General features: G+C 40.1%; 1 protein-coding gene across 2 annotated transcripts in view; it reads left to right on the top strand.

Moving 5' to 3' along the window:
• The window catches only part of LOC143041091 (uncharacterized), a 49,176-nt gene that overhangs the window by 22,663 nt on the left and 1,710 nt on the right, over window positions 1-24,803 (top strand). For both annotated transcript variants that reach the window (XM_076212803.1, XM_076212794.1), the window contains exons 5-9: window positions 5,820-5,958; window positions 8,945-9,064; window positions 10,629-11,047; window positions 17,286-17,422; window positions 17,977-19,948. In XM_076212803.1, coding sequence (XP_076068918.1) covers window positions 5,820-5,958; window positions 8,945-9,064; window positions 10,629-11,047; window positions 17,286-17,422; window positions 17,977-19,310 — 2,149 coding nt within the window. In that variant the 3' untranslated portion in view covers window positions 19,311-19,948. The remainder of the gene's footprint in view (window positions 1-5,819; window positions 5,959-8,944; window positions 9,065-10,628; window positions 11,048-17,285; window positions 17,423-17,976; window positions 19,949-24,803) is intronic.

The following is a 24,803-nucleotide window of genomic DNA, read 5'->3' on the forward strand; positions in this document are numbered from 1 at the left end:
AGAAAGAAGTAGTTTAAATGTGTTTGAGATGAAGTATTTAAGAAGTAGGGTGGGTGTTATGAGGATGTATGAAGTTGGAAATGAGGGGGTGAAGTGGAGAGCAGTAGAAAAGGGAGCTGGCTGATGTGGTTTGAGCATACAAAAAGAATGGGTGTATTTATCTAATTGTATACAGGAAATTAGTAATCATCATGGGGTCATCTTTTACTCTCCAATTTATCATAGCCTCTATTTCATGTATGGTTCTAACTTTTGTTATAGGCTTCTTTTCCACTTGTCATCCCTGTCTGGGATATTGGCTGCATGTTATTGTGGCATTATAGGCTGCTAAGTAGCATGCAGCTAATACTCTAGGGTCTATATGGGTCACCTATGGGCCAGCCAAGCATCATTTTGTGGTAGAGGAAATCTTTGTTCATAGAGTGTCTAAAAAAAGGAGGTATAGTGATGAGGTGAGGTTATTTAATGTTTGCTGGAGAGAGGGTAGAGTGCTGGAGGACTGGAGGAGTGCCTGTATAGTTCTACTTTACAAGGGAAAAGGGGACAAGTGTGAGTGTAGTAGTTTCAGAGGGATTAGCTTGTTAAGTGTAGTTGGGAAGGCTTATGGGAGGATCTTGATTTAGAGGATTAGGAGAGGAACAGAGGGAGTAATTGGTGAGGAACAGTGTGGATTTAGGATGGATAGAGGTTGTGTAGATCAGATCTTTGTGGTAAGACAAATATGTGAGAAAGCTATAGGAAAGGGGAAGGATGTTTTTTGGGCTTTTATGGATCTGGAAAAGGCTTACAATAGGGTAGACAGAAAGGCACTGTGGGAGGTTATGCAGATATATGGGATAGGAGGAAAGCTTCCAGGAGCTGTCAAGAGTTTTCATGAGAGTAGTAGAGCTTGTGTCAGGATTAGAAATGGAGAGAGTGAGTGGTTCGAGGTAAAGGTGGGACTTCGTCAAGGATGCGTTATGTCGCCCTGGCTGTTCAACTTATATATGGATGGGGTAGTGCGAGAGGTAAATGCAAGGGTAGTGGGTCAGGGATTTGAGATGGTTAAAGAAAATGGAGAAAAGTGGGAGGTGAGCCAGCTGTTGTTTGCCGATGACACTGCGCTTGTGGCAGGATCGGAGGAGGGACTGAGGAAGTTGGTGACAGAGTTTGGGAGAGTATGTGATAGAAGAAAGCTAAAAATATGTGTGGGTAAAAGTAAGGTGATGAGATGTACAAGGGGTGAAAGTGGCAGTAGACTGGAAGTGAGCATTAAGGGAGAGTGACTGGAGGAAGTGGATAGTTTTAGATACTTGGGTGCAAATGTGGCAGGAAAAGGTGGAGGTAGAATGTAGATTGAGAGAAGCGAGTAAATGCCTTGGTGGATTAAAGAGTGTAATGAGGAATAGACATTTGGGAATGGATGCTAAGAGGAGACTGTATGAAGGAGTGATTGTGCCAACAACACTATATGGGGCAGAAACATGGAACATAAGAGAAGAAGAGAGAAGAGTTTGAATGTGTTTGAGATGAGGTGTCTGAGAAGTATGATGGGGGTTACTAGGCTAGATAGAGTGAGAAATGAGGAGGTGAGGAGAAGAACGGGGGTGGAAAGGGAGTTGGGAGATAGGGTTGATGAAAGAGTATTGGGATGGTTTGGACACATGGAAAGAATGAGTGAAGAAAGACTAGTAAAAGAGGTATGGAAGGCAGATGTGGAGGGAGTGAACATGAGGGGACATCCTAGGATGAGGTGGATGGATGGGGTGAAGGGGGCTTTGGGGAAGAGGGGAATGTCTGTTGAGGAAGGACGGGAGAGGACAGAAGACAGGGGTGAATGGAGAATGGTTGTATATGGATGATGATGTGATGCATGAGGTGGAATGGGTTGGGGGATGGGGGGTGAGGGAGTATGTGTGAGCAAATTTTGACATAGCCCAAAGGGATTTCTCCCCATCTTCTCCTTTTATGCATGGGTGGATGGAGAGGGGGGTTGCCGATTTAATGAAACGGCCTTACTGTGGATGTGCTGTGTTTGGCGACACTGCTTCTGACCCAGGGCAGTGGACAAGATGCAGGGATGACCCGTCATCCAGGAGGTGCTAAGATAGGAGGGAGGGTGGAGGGGTGTGGAGTGTATTCAGGGATGGAATTGGTGGGAATGATTTTATGCCTTTTCCTTTTTGGCTACCTCCCTAGTAAGAGGGAAAAAGCCTTGGTGTATGTATGTATGTACTCTGTTGCTGTCCCCCCACTCTTGTTACTGTCCTGTACCATTTCTCTTAATATTAGTTTAATTTTCTTTGCCTAACCCAGTGGGGGGAAAGAATGCTGCCACCAAGTCCTTCCAGAGTTGTATTAGGTGACAAAAATGGGATGGGGATAGGACTAGGCATCTTCCCTGTAGCTCCAGAGGGGACATTACTAAAAAAAAAGTAAAGGCATAAAAGGGTCTGGGAGGAGTTTTCCAACCAGTACCCTAAGGATTGGGTCTTTTAATGTGTGTTGATGTGGTACAGAGGAGAGTAAAAGGGAAGAGCTTGGCAGTATGTTCATGAGAAAAGAGATGGATGTGTTGGCATTGAGTGAAACTAAATTGAAAGAGAGGGGCGAGTTTGAATTTGGGAATGTAGTTGGAAGGATCTCAGGAGTGAAGAGAAGATGAGGGAGAGAAAGGGTGGCTATACTAGTAAGTGAAGAGATAGGTAAATGTGTTGTGGAGTGGAAAGAGGTTTCTTCAAGGTTAATGTGGATGAAGGTGAAACTGGGAAGGGAGATGTGAGTTTTTGTAAGTGCATATGGGCCTGGTAGTGAGAAGAGTGTCGAAGAAAGGGAGGCTTTCTGGATAGATTTAAATGAATGCATAAAGGGATTTGGGAGAAATGTCAATGTAGTTGTATTGGGAGACCTTAATGCTAAGGTAGGAAATGAACCAATAGGTGTAGTGGTTGGGAAGTGTGGAGTTCCAGGAATTTTTTTTAGTGAGAATTGATGTGGAGATATGTCTAGAGAGTTGATGATAGCAAATGTAGTGTTTAGGAAGAAAGTCAAGCATAAGTACGCATGGGAATAGTGTGGTGGATGGAAGGGTGGTAGAGCATTAATGGACTATAAAGTGGTAACCAGTAGTAAAGTAGGAAGAGTTGAGGATATACATGTTCTAAGGAGAGACTGGGGGAATATCACATAATTTTTTGGTGGAAGGTAACTGTAGTGGAGGATAGATGAAGAAAGAGGAAAAGGACAGAAGGTAAGGAGATAGTTTGAGTAAACTGCTTAAATGAGAAAGAAAAAGAAAAGGATACAAGAAACTGAGAGAGGAGTAGGAGGTACTGAAGGATAGAGTAGAACTAGAAGTGGAGGAGGAATGGGGATGGTTCAAGTAGGGTGTCACAAGGTGTGCAAAGATGGTGTGTGGAACAAGGTGGATGGGAGGAAATATAAGGAAGAGTAGTGGTGGGATGAGGAAGCAAAGAAGGATGTAGAAGAGAGGAAGTGAGCATTCACAGATTAGTTACAAAATGGGACAAGAGAATCATATGAGAGGTACAAAGAAAAGAGTAAGTGAAGATTAATATAAAGGAGGCAAAGAGGAGAGCAGATGTGAGATGGGGTAAGAGTATGACAGAAAATTTTGAAAGTAATAAAAATATGTTTTGGAAAGAAATTAAGAGAGGAATAGGAGGTGAATCAAGTAGAAAAGGTAAAGGTTGCAGATGGAGAGATGATAATGGAAGGGAAAGCAGTAAGAAGATGGTCAGAGTATTTTAGGGAGTTGCTAAATGAGGACAGGGAGGGAAAGGTAGTTGCAGTGGGAAGTGCTAAGAAAATGACCATGATGGGTGAGAAAAAGGGAGGAGAAGTAAGGAAAGATGAGGTGAAAGCAGTTAAGGTGATTAAAGGTAAGGTACCCGGGTTAAATGGATGTCATGCAGAATGTCTAAAAAAAAAAAAAAGGAGGTACAGTGATGGTGGACTGCCTAGTGAGGTTATTTAATGTTTAAGAGAGGGTAGAGTGCTGAAGGACTGGAGAAGTGCCTGTATAGGTCCATTTTACGAGAGAAAAGAGAACAAGTGTGAGTGTAGCAGTTTCAGAGGGATCAGTTTAAGTGTAGTTGGGATGAATTATGGGAGGGTCTTGATTGAGAGGATTAGGAGAGGAACAGGAGTAATTGGTGAGAAACTATGTGGGTTTAGGACAGGCAGGGGTTGCGTGGATCAGATATTTGTGGTAAGGCAGATGTGTGAGAAAGCTTTAGGAAAAGGTAAGGATGTTTTTTGGGCTTTTATGGATTTGGAAAAGGTTTATAACAGGGTAGACAGGAAGGCACTGTGGGAGGTATTGCAGGTATATGGGATAGGAGAAAGGCATTTAATAGCCGTCAAGAGTTTTTATGAGAGTAGTAGAGGTGTTAGAATCAGAAATGGAGTGAGTGATTTGAAGTAAAGGTGGGACTTCGGCTGGGATGTGTTATGTCACCTTGGCTGTTCAATACATGGATGGGGTGGTGCGAGAGGTAAATGCAGGGGTAGTGGGTCAGGGATTGGAGATGGTTAAAGAAAATGGAGAAAAGTGGTAGATAAGCCAATTGTTTCTGACGACACTGTGCTTGTAGCAGGATCAGAGGGAATGAGTAAGTTAGTGATAGAGTTTGAGAAGGTATGTGAAAGAAGGAAGTTTAAAATAAATGTGGGTAAAAGTAAGGTGATGAGATGTACAAGGGGAGAAAGTGGCAGAGTGGAAGCGAGTATGGGAGAGAGACTGGAAAAAGTGGATAGTTTTAGATACTTGGGTGTGAATGTGGTGGGAAAGGGAGGTGTGGAGGTGGAGGTAGAATGTAGATTGAGAAGCAAGTAAATGCCTTGGGGTGAGATTAAAAAGTGTAATGAGAAGTAGACATTTGGGAATGGAGGCTAAGAGGAGATGTATGAAGGAGTGATTGTGCTGACAGCACTGTATGGGGCAGAAACATGGAACATAAGAGGAGTTTGAATATGTTTGAGATGAGGTGCTTGAGAAGTATGATAGGGATTACTAGGCTGGATAGAGTGAGAAATGAGATTAGAACAGGGTGGAAAGGGAGTTGGGAGACAGGGTTGATGAAAGAGTTTTGGGATGGTTTGGACGCATGGAAAGAATGAGTGAAGAAAGATTAGTAAAAGAGGTGTGGAAAGAGTGAACATGTGGGGATGACCAAGGATGAGATGGATGGGTGAGGTAAAAGGGGCATTGAGAAAGAGGGGAATGTCTGTTGAGGAAGGACAGGAGAGGACAGAAGGTAGGGGTGAATAGAGAATGGTTGTGTATGGATGATACTGTGATGCATGAGGTGGAGTGGGTGGGGGATGGGTGTGACGAAGTATGTGAAAAACAAGTTGATGCACCCCAAAGGGATTTCTCCCCATTTTCTCCATTTCTGCATGAGGGGACGGAGAGGTGGGAGGGGGTCGCCGATTTAATGAAGTGGACTTGCTGTGGATGTGTAGTGTCTCATGACACTGCATCTGACCCAGGGCAGTGGGCGAGATGCCGGGATGACCCATCATCCAGGAGAAGCCAAGATAAAAGGGAGGGAAGTGGGTTGAGTATGTAGGGATGGAATGGGTAGGAGTGGTTTTATGCCATTGTTTTTTGGCTACCTCCCTTGTAAGGGGGAAAAAACCTTTAGTATATATATGTATACTTGGAATTCGTGTATTGTGTATCTTGGCTGGCTACCTCCCTTACAAGGGGGGAAGAGCCCCTTGGTAAATAGATGTATTGTGTGTGTATGTAGAATAATGTCTTATATTCTCAGTGATGTGATTATATTTTCTCATTAGTTATTTCCATTTTGCAGGAAAACAATGAATGAGAGTGTGATAAAGGTGTCTGATTTGTTGCATTTGGTAATGAAGGACAAAAAGGAGCAAGCAGGTTTGTCAGAGGAAATTCGCAAGTTGCGTCATCAGTTGCATAACATGGAGAAGCTCTTTAAGGTAAAGGATTAAATTCTAATTCTAATTTTTTAAATGAACAATCAATTGAGTGTTCAAATTTACAAGTCATGACTTTCACTACAGAACATAATAGAACTTACATAATTCCTCTTTTGAAACCAAACCTGAAAACTGTGCATCAAGCAGACCTATCTCACAGCTGACCACAATATCTCAAGTGATGGAGAGGCTAGTAGCAGTAAGAATCAAAATATAGTACCTAACTCCCCCAACCAACACTGATTCAAGGAAGCCCGCTCTACCTGCATACTGCTCACAAACATCACACAACTAATGCGAGGATTAAAAAATAAATAAAATAAATTAGTACACACATACATGCATACATACATATACCAAAGGCTAATAAGATGAATATAATAAATTAAATAAAATAAAAATGGTTATGGTAGCCACAGCCAATGACATAAACATAGCTTTTGATAAGGTCCCTTGACATGGACAATCCAAAGAGATTATTTTAACATGCATTCATAACAATGACAACAAATGGTTAACCAACTTCATAGAAGTAACCTAGAACAACCAAATCAGGAACAAAAAGATAACTCAGTGGAATCCAGTGTAATACTTTCACCTTTACCTCCTCCTCCTTCCCCCATTTTTTCTTTACAACTTTTCCTTCTCTCCCTCCTAACCATGCCCCCCTTCCTCTTCCCCATCTTTTCCTTCTCCCCCTTCTTCCCCATCTTCCCCAACTTCCCCTTCTCCCCTTCTTTCCCCCTTTTTTCCAATGGGGTATTGTCTGCATAAGTTTTTCAGTCAGTATGTTAGAGTCTGGTGAATGGAGAATGGTTGTATATGGATGATGATGTGATGCATGAGGTGGAATGGGCGGAGGGATGGGGGTGAGGTAGTATGTGTGAGCAAAATTTGACGCAGCCCGAAGGGATCTCTCCCCGTCTTCTCCTTTTATGCATGAGGGGACGATGAGGGGGGGGGGTCACCGATTCAATGAAGCGGCCTTGTTGTGGATGTGCTGTCTTGCGACACTGCTTCTGACCCAGGGCAGTGGACAAGGTGCAGGGATGACCCGTCGTCCAGGAGGAGCTAAGAGGGAGGGTGGAGGGGTGTAGAGTGTATGCAGGGATGGAATTGGTGGGAATGATTTTATGGCTTTTCCTTTTTGGCTACCTCCCTTGTAAGGGGGAAAAAGCCTTGGTATATGTATGATGTATGTATGGTTTTAGAGTCTTCAGTGATACTCTTGTGGACCAAAGTCATGTAGCATTCTTTTTTTGTGATAAACTATTCTGCATAAAAAAGAAAAAAAAATAGAAAGTGGACCACTTTTCAACTATAACTATCCCTATGCTCTGTTACATCATATACCATCGGCTTTTTCCCCCTTACAAGGGAGGTAGTTAAAGTCAAAGGCATAAATCCACTCCCACCCATTTCTTCTCATATACTCCACTCCCATTCATCACCTCCCTCTCGCTTTTCTTGCTCCTCCTGGATGATGGGTCATCCCCACATCTTGCCCACTGCCCTGGGTCAGAAGCAATGTAGCAAGACACAGCATGCCCACAGCAAGGTTGCTTCATTTGCTCTGTCTTGGTAAATCTTGGGCGATGGGGTGAGGAAGTATGTGTGAAAAACAAATTGATGCAGCCCAAAGGGATTTCTTCCCATTATCTCCATTTCTGCATGAGGGGACGGAGAGGGGGGGGTCGCCGATTTAATGAAGTGGCCTTGCTGTGGATGTGCTGTGTCTTGCAACACTGCTTCTGACCCAGGGCAGTGGGTGAGATTCAGGGATGATGTGTCATCCATGTGGAGCCAAGATAAGAGGGAGGGAGGTCCTGGTGAAAGGGAGTGAAGTATATGGGGATGGAATGGGTGGGAGTGGATTATGCCATTGTTTTTTGGCTACCTCCCTAGTAAGGGGCCTTTGGTGTAAGTGTGTGTGAGGATACGAGGGTTGTTCCAAAAGTAATGCCTCCTATTTTTTAACTCAAAAAGTTGAAGAGGTACAAAGACGGGAGTGGCACCATTAAAACAAGCGACATTTTGTGCTCCAGAATTTATTTTTCTACGTAGTCACCACCATTCTCAATGCACTTTTGCCAGCAATGAACGAGAGCCTTGATGCCCCGATTGTAAAAGTCGGTGCCTGCTGAGGCGGTCCATTTTGTCATTCACATCTCTGTCACCACTGAAATCGACGAACCCATCTCCTAACTGTGCTGACATCAACTGCATTGGCTTCGTAAACATTCACCAGGCGCCGGTGAATGTTGATTGGTTCAATTTTTTCTGCATGGAGGAATTCAATGACTCCTCTCTGCTTCTGACGCGTGTCCATGACAGGGATTGCTTTCTTAGGCTGCGTTTCCACCAAGCGAGTCTCGGCTGATTCTCCTCAGCTGTCATGAGTTCGTTGAAGCAGAAACGACATCGGTTGCAATCTTTCATTTTTTCAATTTTCAGAAGTCAAATTGCCTTCGTGTCATATACTGAGAAACTGAATGGCGAAATGAAAGGAGCTAAACCTTTACGAATGTCAGGCAGATTGTTGAAGTGTTCTTAGGGAAGTCTAGAATGCTGCAAGCAAAGTCTCCTTCTAGCCATTCAAATTTACAACATTTGGCGAGAATCGGCCTGGACTCACATGGTGGAAACGCAGCCTTAGAGTGTCACACCATCAATATCTGCAACAGAGAGATGAAACTTTCAGGTCATGAGTGCATAAGTTCAGTAATCATAACAATGCAATTTTCAATTCCCTCTGATCCCTTTGGGCGGAATAAAAAAATAGGAGACATTACTTTTGGAATGACCCTCGTATAACAGCCTAAAAGTACCAGAGTAATTGCTGGAGAATGTCTACAGTATGATTGGATGAAGAAAATGAGGTTGAAAGAAAAGAAGGGAGAGGTGATACAGCTTTAATAAATTAAGAATAAGTAGAATTTTTTTTATTTTGCTTGATACTGAGAGTACCATATTTTTTTCATTTAAGGCAAAGTCAGCAGCAGTTGAAAATAAATTGTCTCAAATCAAACAACTGGAAACCCAACTGGAGACTGATAAAAATAAAATGGAACAACTAGAACGTCGAGGAAAATCACTTGGCAAACAGGTAGAGAGAAATATATTTTTTTTTTATTCTAGTTTTCAGTGGTAAAACTGAATAAACCTTTTATATACATCACATTGTGTGTGTGTATATATATATATATATATATATATATATATATAATATATATATAATATATACTGGGCATGTAATATATAAATGTATATGTTATACCCCCATCTGGGGTATTGGCTGCATGTGATGGCAAAGTAGCATGCGTGCAGTTGATACTTTAGGGTCTATATGGGGTGCCCCTACAGACCAGAGCCACACATCATTTTGTCTGTGATAGATGAGGACTTTGCTCACAGAGAAATGATGAAACTTTTATTATACTGCTACTGTCCCTCTGTTATGCTGTCTCCCAACCCCATGTTACTGTCCTGTACCATTTCTCTGAATATCATTTCCTTGTTTCGCCTACCCTGTGGTGGGGGGAAAAGAATACTGCCACCAAGTATTTCCACTTGGATCGTAAGAGGTGAGGAAAATGGGATGGGGATTGGGACCAGGCATCCTTCTCCCAGTAGCCCCACAGGGGACTTTCCTAAAAAAAGTAAAGGCATAAGAGGGTCTAGGAGTTTTCCAACCAGCACCCTAAGGTTTTGGTCTTTTAATGTGCGTGGATGTGGTAAAGATGAGAGTAAAAGGGAAGAGATAGGTAGTATGTTTGTGAGAAGAAAGATGGATGTGTTGGCTTTGAGTGAAACTAAGTTGAGAGGGAAGGGCGAGTGTGAGTTTGGGAGTGTAATTGGGAGGTGTTCAGGAGTGAAGAGAGGGAGAGAAGGGGTGGCTATACTAGTAAGTGAAGAGATAGGTAAATGCATAGTGGAGTGGAAGGTTTCCTCAAGGATAATGTGGATGAAGGTGAAACTGGGAAGGGAGATGTGGGTTTTTGTATGTGCATATGGGCCTAGTAATGAGAAGGGTGTAGAAGAAAGGGAGGCTTTTTGGATAGATTTAAATGAGTGCATAGAGGGATTAGGGAGGAACGTCAATGAAGTAGTATTGGGTGACCTTAATAGGGTAGGAAAGGAACCAATTGGAGTGGTTGGGAAATGCGGAGTTCCAGGAAAGAATCGTAGTGGAGAGTTGATGGTGGAGATGTCTAGAGAGTTGATGATAGCAAATACAGTGTTTCGGGAGAAAGTCGAGCATAAGTACACATGGGAGAGGGTGGTGGATGGAAGGGTGGTAGATAGAGCGTTAATGGACTATGTAGTGGTAGATAGGAGTATAGTAGGAATAGTTAAGGATGTACATGTACTAAGATAAGAGGGAGGGTGGAGGGGAGTGAAGTGTATTAGGGATGGAGTGGGTGGGAATGGTTTTTATGCTTTTTTCTTTTTGGTTACCTCCCTTGTAAGGGGGAAAAATCCTTTGGTATATGTATGTAATCTATATATCTCAAGTGGATGGCAGGGGTGCCACCTCATCACTACATGCCCAATTGTGGGGAATTGTATTGACTGACACCCACCTTACAAGGGAGAAGTGGACATCTGGTACATGTATGATGCTACTTTTTTGTTTTTCTCTAACTCAAATCTTGCCTTTTTTATTACAGATATATGGAAATGGTTATTGCCTTCCCAAAATGGCAAAGGTGGTACCGGCAGATGAGTTAAAGAAGGGTACATCAAGTGCTGTGTTTAGTACTTCAAGATCACCCATACCCAAAAGTGAAATATCAAAGTCAATAAGCCAAAAGAATACAAAAATACAATTGACCAAAAATGAAAAGGCCATTGGAAATGGTAAAAATATTGAAAACCAACCCAGGAAAAATGTTGGTTTAGAAAAGCAAAAATTAAGCCAAGTTCAAAAAACAAAAAAGCTTTCTGGAGCTGTGCCATATGTCAAAGTTCTTGGGAAGACCCATGATTCTCAGAATGAAATACCTAGTCCAAAAACTGGTTTACCAAATGTTCAAGTTAAGCCGAGCAGTGAATCTAGTCGAACACTTAGGAATGCCAAATCTGAGGAGTAAGTATTAAATGTTTTGGTCATTTTATGCATAATACTAATTTACAATAGATGAAAAGTACCTGTCAAATAGTATTAATGGAACCTGTTAAATATTCTGTACTTTGTTTTTTACTTTTACAGCATTATAAAACACACACACACAGACACACACACACATGTACGTTGGATTCACAGCGAAGATTGGAACTGCGGAAAAGGAGGGCAATTTTCGTGGATCTCAACGAGGGAGTACCTTTGTTGTATTAGTGGGGAAGGGGGAAAGCTCGTGGTGTAGTGGGAAGGTGAAGAAAAAAGAGAAAGGGAGGGATTAATGAGGGAAATGGAAGGAAATGAGGAAGGAGACAAACGGGCTCCCCTGGAGATCGGAAGAAATGTCAACAAGAGGGCAGACGATGCAGGTGAAGTCGAAAATATCAGTAAAAGCATTGAATTTAGAAATATAGATAAGAACACAATAGAAAGTGGAGATATTAATTTCTATGGATTTAATGAGGTGGGGGGATGCCAACCTCTCCTGATTAGCAAGTCTAGAGGAAAAGCAAAAGAAAATGACTGAACATTGGGAGGCAAGGTTCAACCAACTTGCACAGTTTACACAAAGAGTTGATAAATTGGAAGAACTAAAGAAGAACCAAAACCTAAGGAAATAGAAGAATTAAAGACAGTTAAAAAAAATAGTAAAAGATGAGAATGAGGAATTAAAGAATAATAATAAAGAGAATAAAGAGTCCATAGCAAAAGAAGTACAGGGTTGGAAAAAAGTCCAAGAGAACAACAAAATTGTATTTAAAGATATAGTGACACAACAGATGAAGGAAACTAAGGACACAGTTATTAAAGTGATGAGAGAGGAGAATATAGTAAGAGACTTAGCGGACAAAAAGAAATGTATAATTATATTAGGGATGGAAGAGAAGCATAACCCAAATAGGACTACAAGAGTAAAAGAGAAGGAAAAGGTAAAAAAGATATTAGTTCAAGAGAATGAACAAGAAACGGAAAGAAATTGAAGAAATGTATATAATAGGGAAATACAATACACATAAGATCAGACCAATTAAGGTTAAATTCAGGTCACAAACGACAGCAGAGAATATCTTGGTAAAAACAGGGAAACTAGCAGAAAGGGATCAGTATAAACAGGTATGGATAAAAAGAGAAATGAATAAAGAGGAAAGAGAGGATGAGAAAACAAAAAGACTAGAAGCTAAGGGAAAAAAAAAGAAAAAAAACAGTCAAAGAGAAATTCTATTGGAGAGTAGTGGATATGAAAGTGAGGAAATGGTTCATAGCAGAGAAAAACGGAAGGGAAACAGAAAACACGATGGAAGTAGCAGAAAATTGAAAGTGTTACACAAATATAGATGGCTTAATAACAGGCTTGAATGAACTGAATAATTACCTGAAGGAAAAAGAACCGGACATAATGGGAATTGTAGAGACAAAATTGAAAGGCCCACTACCACCCAACAGTGTAGGACATGGTGCATATAATTATTGGATTAGAAACAGAGGTTAAACAAGGGGATGGAGTAATGTTCCTGACTAAGAAGGATATAAATGTGAGGAATATCACATATGGAAAGAATAGAGATGCTTATGATGGAAGTGGAGGACAGGGATGGGAAGAGCAGGAAGTTTGTAGTAAATTATGTGCCTCCTAAAATGGCTTCATGGGAAGAGAGAGAACACAAAAATGTTAGAAGACACAAGGATAATACTAAATAAGATAATGGAGGAAGAATAGTTATTTATGGGTGACTTTAATTGTAAAGAAATCTGCTGGGAAGAGATGACAGTGAAGGGTGGAGAAGACCTGTGAGGAAATGTACTACTTGATATGATTATAGAACATACAATGACGCAATGGATACAAGAGAATACTAGGTATAGAAATGAGGTAGAACCATCAAGATTGGACCTAATAATCACATCAGAACCCGAAATAGTGGACAAGATTGAATATAAGAAACCAATAAGTAAAAGTGACCATATATTGATTGAACTGGAACTAAATGAGGAAAAAAATATATATATAGAAAGGGAAGGTTGATGTATGGAAAAACTAATTTTGATAAAATATGAATTCTTTCAGAAAGCAGACTGGGAAAAGATACACAAGGAGGAAACAACAGTACATAAGAACATAAGAATGAAGGAGACTGCAAGAGACCATAAGGCCTACACTAGGCAGCTCCATATCCATCACCACCTGTGATCCACATCCATAAAATTGTCTAATCGTTGCTTAAAACAACTGATAGTTTCAGCACTTACATAGTTATTAAGTTTTTTCCATTCGTCGACCACCCTGTTAGTAAACCAATTCTTGCCTATTTCCTTCTTAAATTTAAATTTGTCCACTTTATAACCATTACTGGAAGTCCTGCCCTGTTGTTTTAATATGATGACCTTGTTTGCATCACCCTTGTTAAAGCCTTTGATCCACTTGAACACCTCAATTAAATCACCCTACACTCATCTTTCCAGAGAGTGTAAGTTAAGGTGCCTAATCCTCTCTTTGTAAGGTAAATTTCTGAGTCCATATATCATTTTGGTCATTCTTCTCAGTACTAATTCTAGTGAATTGATGTCCATTCTATAGGACTGAGACCAAAACTGTACCACATAGTCAAGGATGGGTACACCTGTGATCCACATCCATAAAATTGTCTAATCGTTGCTTAAAACAACTGATAGTTTCAGCGCTTACTACATGGTTATTAATTTTTTTCCATTCGTCGACCACCCTATTAGTAAACCAATTCTTGCCTATTTCCTTAAATCTAAATTTGTCTACTTTATAACCATTACTGCGAGTCCTGCCCTGTTGTTTTAATATGATGACCTTGGTTGCATCACCCTTGTTAAAGCCTTTGATCCACTTGAACACCTCTATTAAATCACCCTACACTGCATCTTAACAGAGAGTATAAGTTAAGGTGCCTAAGCCTCTCTTTGTAAGGTAAATTTCTGAGTCCATATATCATTTTGGTCATTCTTCTCAGTACTGATTCTAGTGAATTGATGTCCATTCTATAGGACTGAGATGCATAGACAAGGATGGGTCTAACTATCGCTAGATAGAGTTTAATAATTACCTCTGCCCTTCTATTCGTTACCATCCTAGCAATGAAACCTAATGCTCTGTTTGCTTCATTCCTGGCACTAATGCACAGATTCCTGGTTTTAAGGTCCAGACTCGCTAGAACTCCAAAGTCTCTCTCGCACTCAGTTTTCTCTAAAAGTGTATTATCTAAGCTGTATCTAATTTTGGGGTTGTGTAGCCCTATGTTTAACACACTACACTTAGAGATATTGAAGTTCATTTGTCATTTCACCGACCATGTGAACAATTTGTTAAGATCATCCTGCAGAATCTCTGCGTTGTCTCCTGACATAATTAGGCGTCCTATTTTAGTGTTGTCGGCAAACTTCGAACATCACTATCCCATTGTCTAAGTCATTTATGTACATAATGAACAAGGGACCCAAAACCAAGCCCTGGGGAACCCCACTAATAACATTGCCCCACCTAGATTTTACTCCATTTATGGTCCACTTGTTTTCTGTTACTAATCCAAGCTCTAATCCATTCTAACACATTAACTCCTATGCCATGGGGTTTGATTTTATTTAGTAGTCTCTGGTGTGGCACCGTGTCGAACGCTTTGCTAAAGTTAAGATAAATAACATCGTAATTTTCATTGTTATCTGATGCCTTATATACTTTAGTGTAAAAGGATAGAAGATTAGTCACACATGACTTACCCTTGGAGAAACCATGCTGTGAATCACAAATTAGATTATATCTTTCGATGTGTTCTCTGAGTCTACTATTACTGATTCAAGCATTTTTCCTATAACTGATGTCAAACTGATTGGCCTGTAGTTGCATATAAATGATCTATCTCCCTTCTTAAAAATAGGAACAACGTTTGCTTGCCTCCAAGCAGTAGGCACAAAACCAGTGTCTACTGATTTATTAAATATTTCAGTTAACTGGTCGCAGATTTCCAATTTACACTCCTTAAGCATTCTTGGAAAAATATCGTCTGGACCCGGGGATTTTGCAGCTTTAAGTCTTTCAATCTGATTGACTACTACTTTACTAATGCTGATATTAGATAGACTACTTTCTTCATCCCCTCTGAAAACCGGATCACAGTCAGGTACTTTATCTAACCTCTCATTAGTAAACACCGATAGAAAATAATTGTTAAACTCCTCACTCGTTTTTTCCTCCGATTCTATCACGACATTTTCATTGTTTTTAATTGGTCCTATTCTTTCTTTATTTTTTGTTCTATAGAGATGATGATGAAGAGGAATGGACCATTTTGACAAAAATTTATAAAGGAGTGGAAAAGTATGTTCCAAGACAAAAACAAGAAAAAGGATATGTAGTGTTGGTACAACAAAAGATGTAGGGAGTTAAAAGACAAAAGGGATAAGGCTTGGATAAAATGGAAAAAAAGACATAAGACCTGAAAAATGAAAAATATATACTAATTATAGAAACGAATATGTACAAGTGTGCAGAGAAGAAAAGAGTATGAAAAGGATGTCATAGAAAAATGTAAAGATCGACCAAAACTTATTTTACAGATTTGTAAACAACAAACTGAAAAACTAACAAGAATTAGAGAAACAATGACAAGGAGTTGAATACACAGAGGAAATAGAAATGGCAGAAATTATGAACAAGCATTTTAAATCGGTGTTTATGAGGGAGAACATACAACTTAGAGATAGTGGGAGGAGAAAGCCCCCCTATGAAAGAGAAGTAATAAGGAATGAAATAATGAATCGCTTGAGTAACCTCGATGTCAGAAAATCGCATGGACCAGATGAAATGGCAGACTGGATTTTGAGAGAATGCAGGAATGAACTAACAGACAAAATACTTAGTCTAATAAGCAGTTCATTGAAAGAAGGAAAAGTTCCAGAAGATGGGAAAAGAGCAAATATTGTACCATTATATAAAGGAGGAAACAAGGAAGACCCTACTAACTATAGACCAGTCTCTTACAAGTACGATAGCTAAAATTTGTGAAAGAATGGTCAAAATTAGATGGGTAAGGCATTTGGAAAAAAAAACATACTAAATCCAAGGCAATTTGGATTTAGACATGGACGATCATGCGTCATAAACTTAATGTGTTTCTATTCAAGGCTGATTGTGCATTTCTAGACCTGAAAAAAGCTTTAGATAAAGGTGCCACATAAGAAGTTGCCAAAGAAATTAGAAACTGCAGGAGGAATACAGGGCAAACTGCTGAAGTGGATGGAAGACTTGCATGAAAGAAAAATGAGAGTGGTGATAAGAGACACACACTAATTGGGATGAAGTGATTAGTGTAGTTGCAACTCATTACAACAAGACTTGAACAAGATCTGGAGATGGACTGAAAAGTGGGAAGTGAAATTCAATATCAAGAAATGTGGATAATAGAATTTGGAAAAAGTAAAAACAGAATATTGAGAGAGAATAAAATTGGTGAAGAAGAGGTCAAAAATGTAAACTCGGAAAAAAACCTCGGAGTGATGATCAGCAGACATGACAATAAAATAGTTGGAGAAACCTCCAATTTATTGAGGTCAATAAAAGTGGCATTTGTCTATTTGGACGAGGAAATGAAAAAAAAAATACACGAATAAGACAAAAACTCGAGTACGCAGCAACACTATGGACACTATAAAAAATTAGAATACAAATAGCAACAATAAAACTGGCACCAACTCTTTCCAAATTGACATATGAACAAAGACTGCCCAAATTAGAATTACCAACTCTGGAACAAAGAAGAGAAAGAGGAGACCTACTATCTATAGAATTATGAAAGGAATGGAAATCTTAGATAATGATTTATTGAAATGGGACAATGGAAAAACAAGAGGACACGAAAAGAAACTCAAAAAAGATAATTACAGAAGAGATCTGAAGAAAATAGCTTCCCACACAGAGTGATAGACACTTGGAACAAATTAGACAAAGAAACAGTGTGTGTAAACACTTCAAGATTTTAAGAAAAAACTTGATACTGAGAGATACAAAGACTATCATAGCTCCCTTCCCTTACTTTACAACTAAATAAATACAACTAGGTAAATACACACACACACACTTATGTATATATATAATTATTCAGCTGTTTATTTGTTCATCGGATAATTAAGTTTCATGTATGACAAGAATTTATGAAGTGCAACATATAATATGGTTTGTGTTTAGTTGTTCTTTGCAGAAGTTGGATGAAATGAGCGAGTTGTGTCCATATGATCTACTTGGACGTTGTAATGATGACTCCTGTCTCTACCAACACCTTCGTCAGAAAACCAGCAGTGAAAAGGAAACGTCAGCTCACCAAAGTAAAAGGCCACTGTATTTATTTTCCTCCTCTTCCTCTTCCTCTGTGTCCTACCATACATAATTTAATGCATCATACTAAAGATCCAGTGATGTAATTTGAATGTCATGTTTCATCAACAATATTAAGAAGCTGAAATGCATAGGAGCCAGTGGTGGGTTACCTGCAAGATGGGCAGCAGTCATCTCCCTGCCCCTTTACAAAATCTATTAACCTCCCTTGCCTTCATCAAGAGGTGCAGCTGATGCTCATTCTTTAGATAAGGCCTGAATACAGTTGCTAGCCACTGGATCTGCAGTCAGTGGAACTTGAGGCATTAATTGTCATTATTGAAAGTACATTCAGATTCATGTAGTACTTGTTAGGGAACTTAAGTAGATGGCTGTACCTTTGGAACAGCTTGGATGTAGTTTACTTCTCTAATTTTTATGGATCAATAATTTGTGATCATGCAGTTTTGAAGCTAAGATTTTGTTTATATAATGTTTAATGGTTTGGCAATATTTGGAGAAAAAAAATTCACAGATATGAAAACATAACTAAAATTTGTTTCAGAACAAGAAAATGGAAGGCAAATGGTTAAAGAGAGAGCCAAGGGAGCAACAGGAAACAAGGATGGAATTTTACAAACTGGAAGAGCCCAAGAAAGTAGTGTTGAGGAGGAGTTTAAACAGACAGCTATTACTTTTAGTTCAAAAGTCAGCAATATAATTTCACATGTAACACAACTAATTAAAAAGTCTTCTATAAGAAACTCGGGACAAGGTAGTTCTGATAAAGAAAATAGGAAATGTAGGAGTGATAGTGAAATACAAAATGTTAAAGAAGTAAAAGTGGTTTTGCAAGAGGCAGCATTACCAACTGAGCCTTGTTCAAATAGTTCTAGTGTAGAAAGTGAAAGTCAGCAAAGTGAATGCTCAAGTCAGACAGGGGATTTGTCAAGTCAGCCTACCACTCTAGAACAGGTGACTATGAAGCCAGATTGTCCTGTCTCTAGTACTCAAAGGTTAGTCAGTGGAGCACCAGTTAAGAAAACGGAATTGGCTAGTGAAACACAGGTTAAGGAATCTGAATCAGCCAGTGAAACGCTGTCTAAAGAAATGGAATCGATTGGTGAAACACAGGGTAAGGAAATAGAATTGGCCAGTGAAACACTGGTTCAGGAAGAAGAATTGGCCAGTGAAACACTGGTTCAGGAAGAAGAATTGGCCAGTGAAACGCTGGTTCAGGAAAAAGAATTGGCCAGTGAAACAATGGCTCAGGAAACAGAATTAGCCAGTGAAACAATGGCTCAGGAAACAGAATTAGCCAGTGAAACAGTGGTTAAGGAAACCAGACGGGCCTGTGAAACACTGTCTAAAGAAACCAAGTTGGTAAAAGAAACACAGAATGGCAAAATGGAGTTGGTTAGTGAAACACAAGACTTGAAAGAAGTTCAATTGTCACCTTTAAAAACTGATGTTTGTAAGAATAATAGTGAAGTGAACATAGGCAAGGTTGTACCTAAAAGACAAATGAGGGCAAAACGCTGTGCAAATAGAAATACCAGTAATATTGGAACTATTGGAACTAAAAGGAGAAAACTTAACAAAGAAAGTGATGATGTGAAAAGTCCCAGTATGTGTCATACGCATGAAGAAGAGAATGAAGTAGCCAAAGATGTACAAGTAATTAAAGCAGTTAAAAATGCAGACACTTTTCAGAGTGGGAGAAGCAACAGAGGTGGAACAAATGTCAAACGTGGACGTGCTGGACCTAGTCGTGGCAGGAGTAGAGTTTCCCGCACTAGAAGCAAGATTGTTTGCCAGGAAGTGAAACCTGCAGGATCAAGACGAGGTCAAAAAGAAACAAAGAGGGGCAGAGGAAGAGTGAAAAGGAGAAGCTGTTAAAAGAGAAGGGGCTGAAGGCTGGAGGAAAACAAAAGTTTCAGTAGACTCATCAGCTACACAGGAAAATGGGTGATATTACTCCATACTTTGATTAATATAAGCATTTTAAATATAAGCATGTTATTTTACAAGTTCCATTGTGAGTAATAGGTATTGTTGATATGTGATATATTTGAAGTCAAACACCTATGCTTCAACTTTGGTAAATTCAGGCTTGAAAGATTATATACAAAATATTTTTGTAAAATTCAAGCAGTCATACCAGAAATTTTCATAATTTCTTTGTCAGCTATTTGTACAGGTTGGACTATTATACATGCTGCACGTGTTACTGATTCATAGATTGTGCGAGATGTGCTTGAGCACTTGTGCAGTGCATAATTTCAGAAGGGTCTTGTTTCTATATTTAAGGTTATTTTCATGCACCATAATTCAGTCATAGGACAGGAAATGAAAAAGTATATTATTTTCTAAATCTAAATCATAAATGTGCTGACTTAATGAAGGATTAGCATTGATATCTACCTCTTCAGAAATTAAGTATTTTGAAATGTTTGTTTATGCACCTGACCAAACTCTTGAGTTTTTCCAGAATGCTCTCCTTGGCTAAGAAGAGAAAGTAGTGCACCTTCAGCAAGGCAAGTGATAATGTTGTATATTCTTTACTTAGATTTTACATAATGTAGGCATTTGATATTACGTATACTTGAGGGTTATTGTGGGACTTGTCTTGAAATATGTGGACTGGGTACAGGAACTAACAATGAAAGCCATTTAATGTTTATGTAATTTCAACAGTAACTACTGTCAGTTTTAGCAATTTTGAAAGTTAATGGGAAAATGTATGCATCATTGTTTTTATAGTATTGAACCTCTTCAAATACATGGATGTGCGCGTGCACACACACACACACACGACTCGGTGGCGCAGTTGGTAGAGCGCTGAACTGCTACCATAGTGGCCCGTAGTTCTTGGTTCGAATCCTGCCCAGGGCCGAAATTATTTCGGTACCGCTGCGCTTCGGGTCGTTACTCTGACTCTCGTGGGCAGGGAGTTGGGGGTGTGTGTGTGTGTAAGGTCATAGCATTACCCATAGATCGGACCTACGAGCTCTGAGCTCTCTTTCGGGAGGGAAATAGCTGTCAATCACGAGTCCAACATGTGATCCAAAGACCAAGTGAAATACACACACACACACACACACACACACACACACACACACACACACACACACACACACACACACACACACACAGAGAGAGAGAGAGAGGAATGGATGAAAAATTTCTTAACTGGTAGAAAAATGAGAGTGGTACTTACAGAGAAAAATTCGAACTGGGAAGATGTGAAAAGTGGCGTCACACACACACACACACACACACACACACACACACACACACACACACACACACACACACACACACACACACACACACACACACACAGGAATGGGTGAAGGATTTCTTAACTGGGAGAAAAATGAGAGTGGTACTTAGAGAGAAAAATTCAAACTGGGAAGATGTGAAAAGTGGTGTCCCACAAGGCTCTGTATTGGCCCCTTTAATGTTTGCCATATATATGTAAATGATATGGATGAGTGAGTTAATTGTTTAATGAACTTCTTTGCTGACGATGCCAAATTACTCAAGAGAGTAAGAACAGAAGAAGTTTGCAGATCACTGCAAGATGACCTAGACAAAATATGGGAATGGAGTCAGAAATGTGAGATGAACTTCAACATCAAGAAATGTAGCATAATGGAATTTGGAAAAAGTAAAAATAGTATTGGGACAGTATAGAATTGGAAACAAAGAAGTCAAAAAAGTCGATTCAGAAAGGGACCTAGGAGTAATCATCTCGAGTGACTTGACACCTGATAAACATGTCATTAAATTATTTGGAGAGACTTATGACTTATTGAGATCAATGAAAGTGGCCTTCAACCACATAGATGAGATGGTAAAAAATTTTTTTATTACGCTGATAAGACCTAGACTAGAATATGCTGCAACACTGTGGGCACTTAGTACAAAGAAGAACATAAGAAAATTAGAGTCCAAAGAGCAGCGACATAAAGGGCACCTACACTGTCAAATCTGACAGATGAACAAAGATTGGAGAAATTACATCTGTCAACACTGGAACACAGAAGAGAGAGAGGCAATTTGTTGACCATTTTCAGAATTATGAAAGGGATGGAAATTCTTGATACATACATACATACATACATATACCAAGGCTTTTTCCCCCTTCCAAGGGAGGTAGCCAAAAAGGGAAAGGCATAAAAACACTCCCACCCATTTCATCCCTAAATACACTCCACACCCCTCCCACCCTTCCTCTCATCTGAGCACCTCCTGGATGACGGGTCATCCCTGCACCCTGCCCACCGCCCTGGGTCAGAAGCAGTGTCGCAAGACACAGTACATCCACAGCGAGGCCGCTTCATTTAATCGGCGACCCCCCCTCTCAGTCCCCCTTTGCATATAAGGCAAGGACGGGGAGAAATCCCTTCGGGCTGCGTCAAAATTTACTCACACATACTACCCCACCCCCCACTTCCCCGCCCATTCCTCCTCATGCAGTCACAACATCATCCATATACAACCATTCTCCACTCACCTCTGTCTTGATAGAGACAACTAATTAAAATGGGACAGAAGAGAAACGAGGACACGAAAAGAAACTAAAGAAAGACAGTTACAGAAGAGACCTGAAAAAAATAGCTTCCCACACAAAGTGATTGATGTCTGGAACAAACTGAATGGAGAAACAGTGAATGCCAGAACTATACATGATTTTAAGAATAAACTGGATGTGGAGAGATACAAAAATGGGTCGCTACGAGCATAGCTCTTGTCCCGTAAAATACAACTAGGTAAAATACACACACACACAATATTAAAATTAATAACAAAAAGGGTGGCACAAGACATATCAGTAGCATTTCACCCAAGACAAGATCATGGAATGAAGTAGAATACAGAGGCTTAATAAACAATATAACTGAGGAATTAGAAAGGGTTATAGAGAAAAATGGAAATACTACTCCTTTAGGTGACTTTAAATGGTTATTTATCTGTATACCAAGAGCCTCTTTCCCCTTGTGGGAGGTAGCCAGCCAAGACATCCACCCACTTCCACCTATTCCACTCCCATCCACTTCCACCTATTCCACTCCCATCCAACAGCCATTGTTTCCCTTTCATCTTGGCTCATGGACAAAGGGATATCCCCGTCTCCTGCCCACTGCCTGGGTCAGAAGCAATGCAACAAGACAGCACATCCTCAGCAGGGCCACTTCAATTACATGGTAATCCTCCCTCCTCATCCCCTCATGCAAAAAAATAGAGAAGACTAGGAGAAATCCTTTTGGGCTGTGTCAAAATATCATCCATACACAACCATTCTCCACTTGCATCTACCCCACGCCTTCTCCCATCAACAGTTACTTCAACTGTGGAGGGGTAAATTGGGAAGAATGGGAAACATAAGGTAAAAAGACTTGTGGGGCAGCATATTACTGAACATAGCAATAAGCTCTGTAATAACCCAGTGGATGAAAGAACCAACATGATGGAGAGATGATGAAAAACCCACAAGACTGGATGTGATTTTAACCAAAAGAATCTGAGGTGATAGAATTGTTGAATTACCGATACCCATTTGGTAAAAGTGATCATTTGGTTGTAGAATTTGTGCTCAAAGCAGGAAAGACAGTATCAAATGAAATATCAAGGAAATTATAATTTTTCAATGGCAGATTTGGAGCGGAAAAAAAGTTTCAAAGATCCAGACTGGAAGGAGGTTTTATTAAGTTATAGAGGTAGATTATCTTGTAGAAGATTTAAAACATGAGTTGAAAAATACATACCCAAAGTGACAAGAAAAAATCAACAAAATACATGCACTGGCATAATAAAAGGGACAAAATAAGGAGAGGTGGCAAGAAAGAAAAGTGACAAGAGATTATTTAAAAAATATATGTATATACAAGATTAATAGAAAAAGAAAAAAGTTTGAAAAGGATGTATTTGATACATGCAAAGAATATCTGAGACATGGTAGAGTGCTGGAGGACTAGATAAGTGCCTGTATAGTTCCACTTTACAAGGGAAAAGGGGACAAGTGTGAGTGTAGTAGTTTCAGAGGGATTAGCTTGTTAAGTGTAGTTGGGAAGGCTTATGGGAGGATCTTGATTAAGAGGATTAGGAGAGGGAGTAATTGGTGAGGAACAGTGGATTTAGGACAGGTAGAAGTTGTGTAGATCAGATTTTTGTGGTAAGACAGATATGTGAGAAAGCTATAGGAAAAGGTAAGGATTTTTTTTTTTTTTTTATGGATCTGGAAAAGGCTTATGACAGGGTAGACAGGAAGGCACTGTGGGAAGTTTTGAGGATATACGTGATAGGAGGAAAGCTTCTAGGAGCTGTCAAGAGTTTTTATGAGAGTAGTAGAGCATGTGTCAGGATTAGAAATGGAGAGAGCGAGTGGTTCGAGGTAAAGGTGGGACTTCGTCAGGGGTGTGTTATGTCACCCTGGCTGTGCAACTTGTATATGGATGGGGTGGTGTGAGAGGTAAATGCAAGGGTAGTGGGTCAGGGATTGGAGATGGTTAAAGAAAATGGAGAAAAGTGGGAGGTGAGCTAGCTGTTGTTTGTGGATGACACTGTGCTTGTAGCATGATCAGAGGGATTGAGGAAGTTGGTGACAGAGTTTGGGAGAGTGTGTGAGAGAAGAAAATTGAAGATAAATGTGGGTAAAAGTAAGGTGATGAGATGTACAAGGGGTGAAAGTGGCAGCAGACTGGAAGTGAGCATTAAGGGAGAGCGACTGGAGGAAGTGGATGGTTTTAGATACTTGGGTGCAAATGTGGCAGGAAAGGGTGGAGTGGAGGTAGAGGTAGAATGTAGATTGAGAGAAGCGAGGAGATGCATTGGTGGATTAAAAAGTGTAATAAGGAATAGACATTTGGGAATGGAAGCTAAGAGGAGACTGTATGAAGGAGTGATTGTGCCAACAGCACTGTATTGGGCAGAAACATGGAACATAAGAGAGAAGGAGTTTGAATGAGATGTCTGAGAAGTATTATGGGGGTTACTAGGTTGGATAGAGTGAGAAATGAAGAGGTAAGGAGGAGAACAGGGGTGGTAAGGGAGTTGGGAGATAGGGTTGATGAAAGAGTATTAGGATGGTTTGGACACATGGAAAGAATGAGTGAAGAAAGACTAGTAAAAGAAGTATGGAAGGCAGATGTGGAGGGAGTGAACATGAGGTGGCGTCCTAAGATGAGATGGATGGATGGTGTGAAAGGGGCTTTAGGGAAGAGAGGATTGTCTGTTGAGGAAGGATGGGAGGGGACAGAAGACAGGGGTGAATCTAGAATGGGTGTATATGGATGATGCTGTGATGCATGAGGTGGAATGGGTGGGTGGATGGGGGCTGAGGTAGTATGTGTGAGAAAAATTTGACGCAGCCCAAAGGGATTTCTC

This window comes from Oratosquilla oratoria, chromosome 2, assembly GCF_046742065.1.
Source record: "Oratosquilla oratoria isolate Oo_2021 chromosome 2, ASM4674206v1, whole genome shotgun sequence".
NCBI lineage: Eukaryota > Metazoa > Arthropoda > Malacostraca > Stomatopoda > Squillidae > Oratosquilla > Oratosquilla oratoria.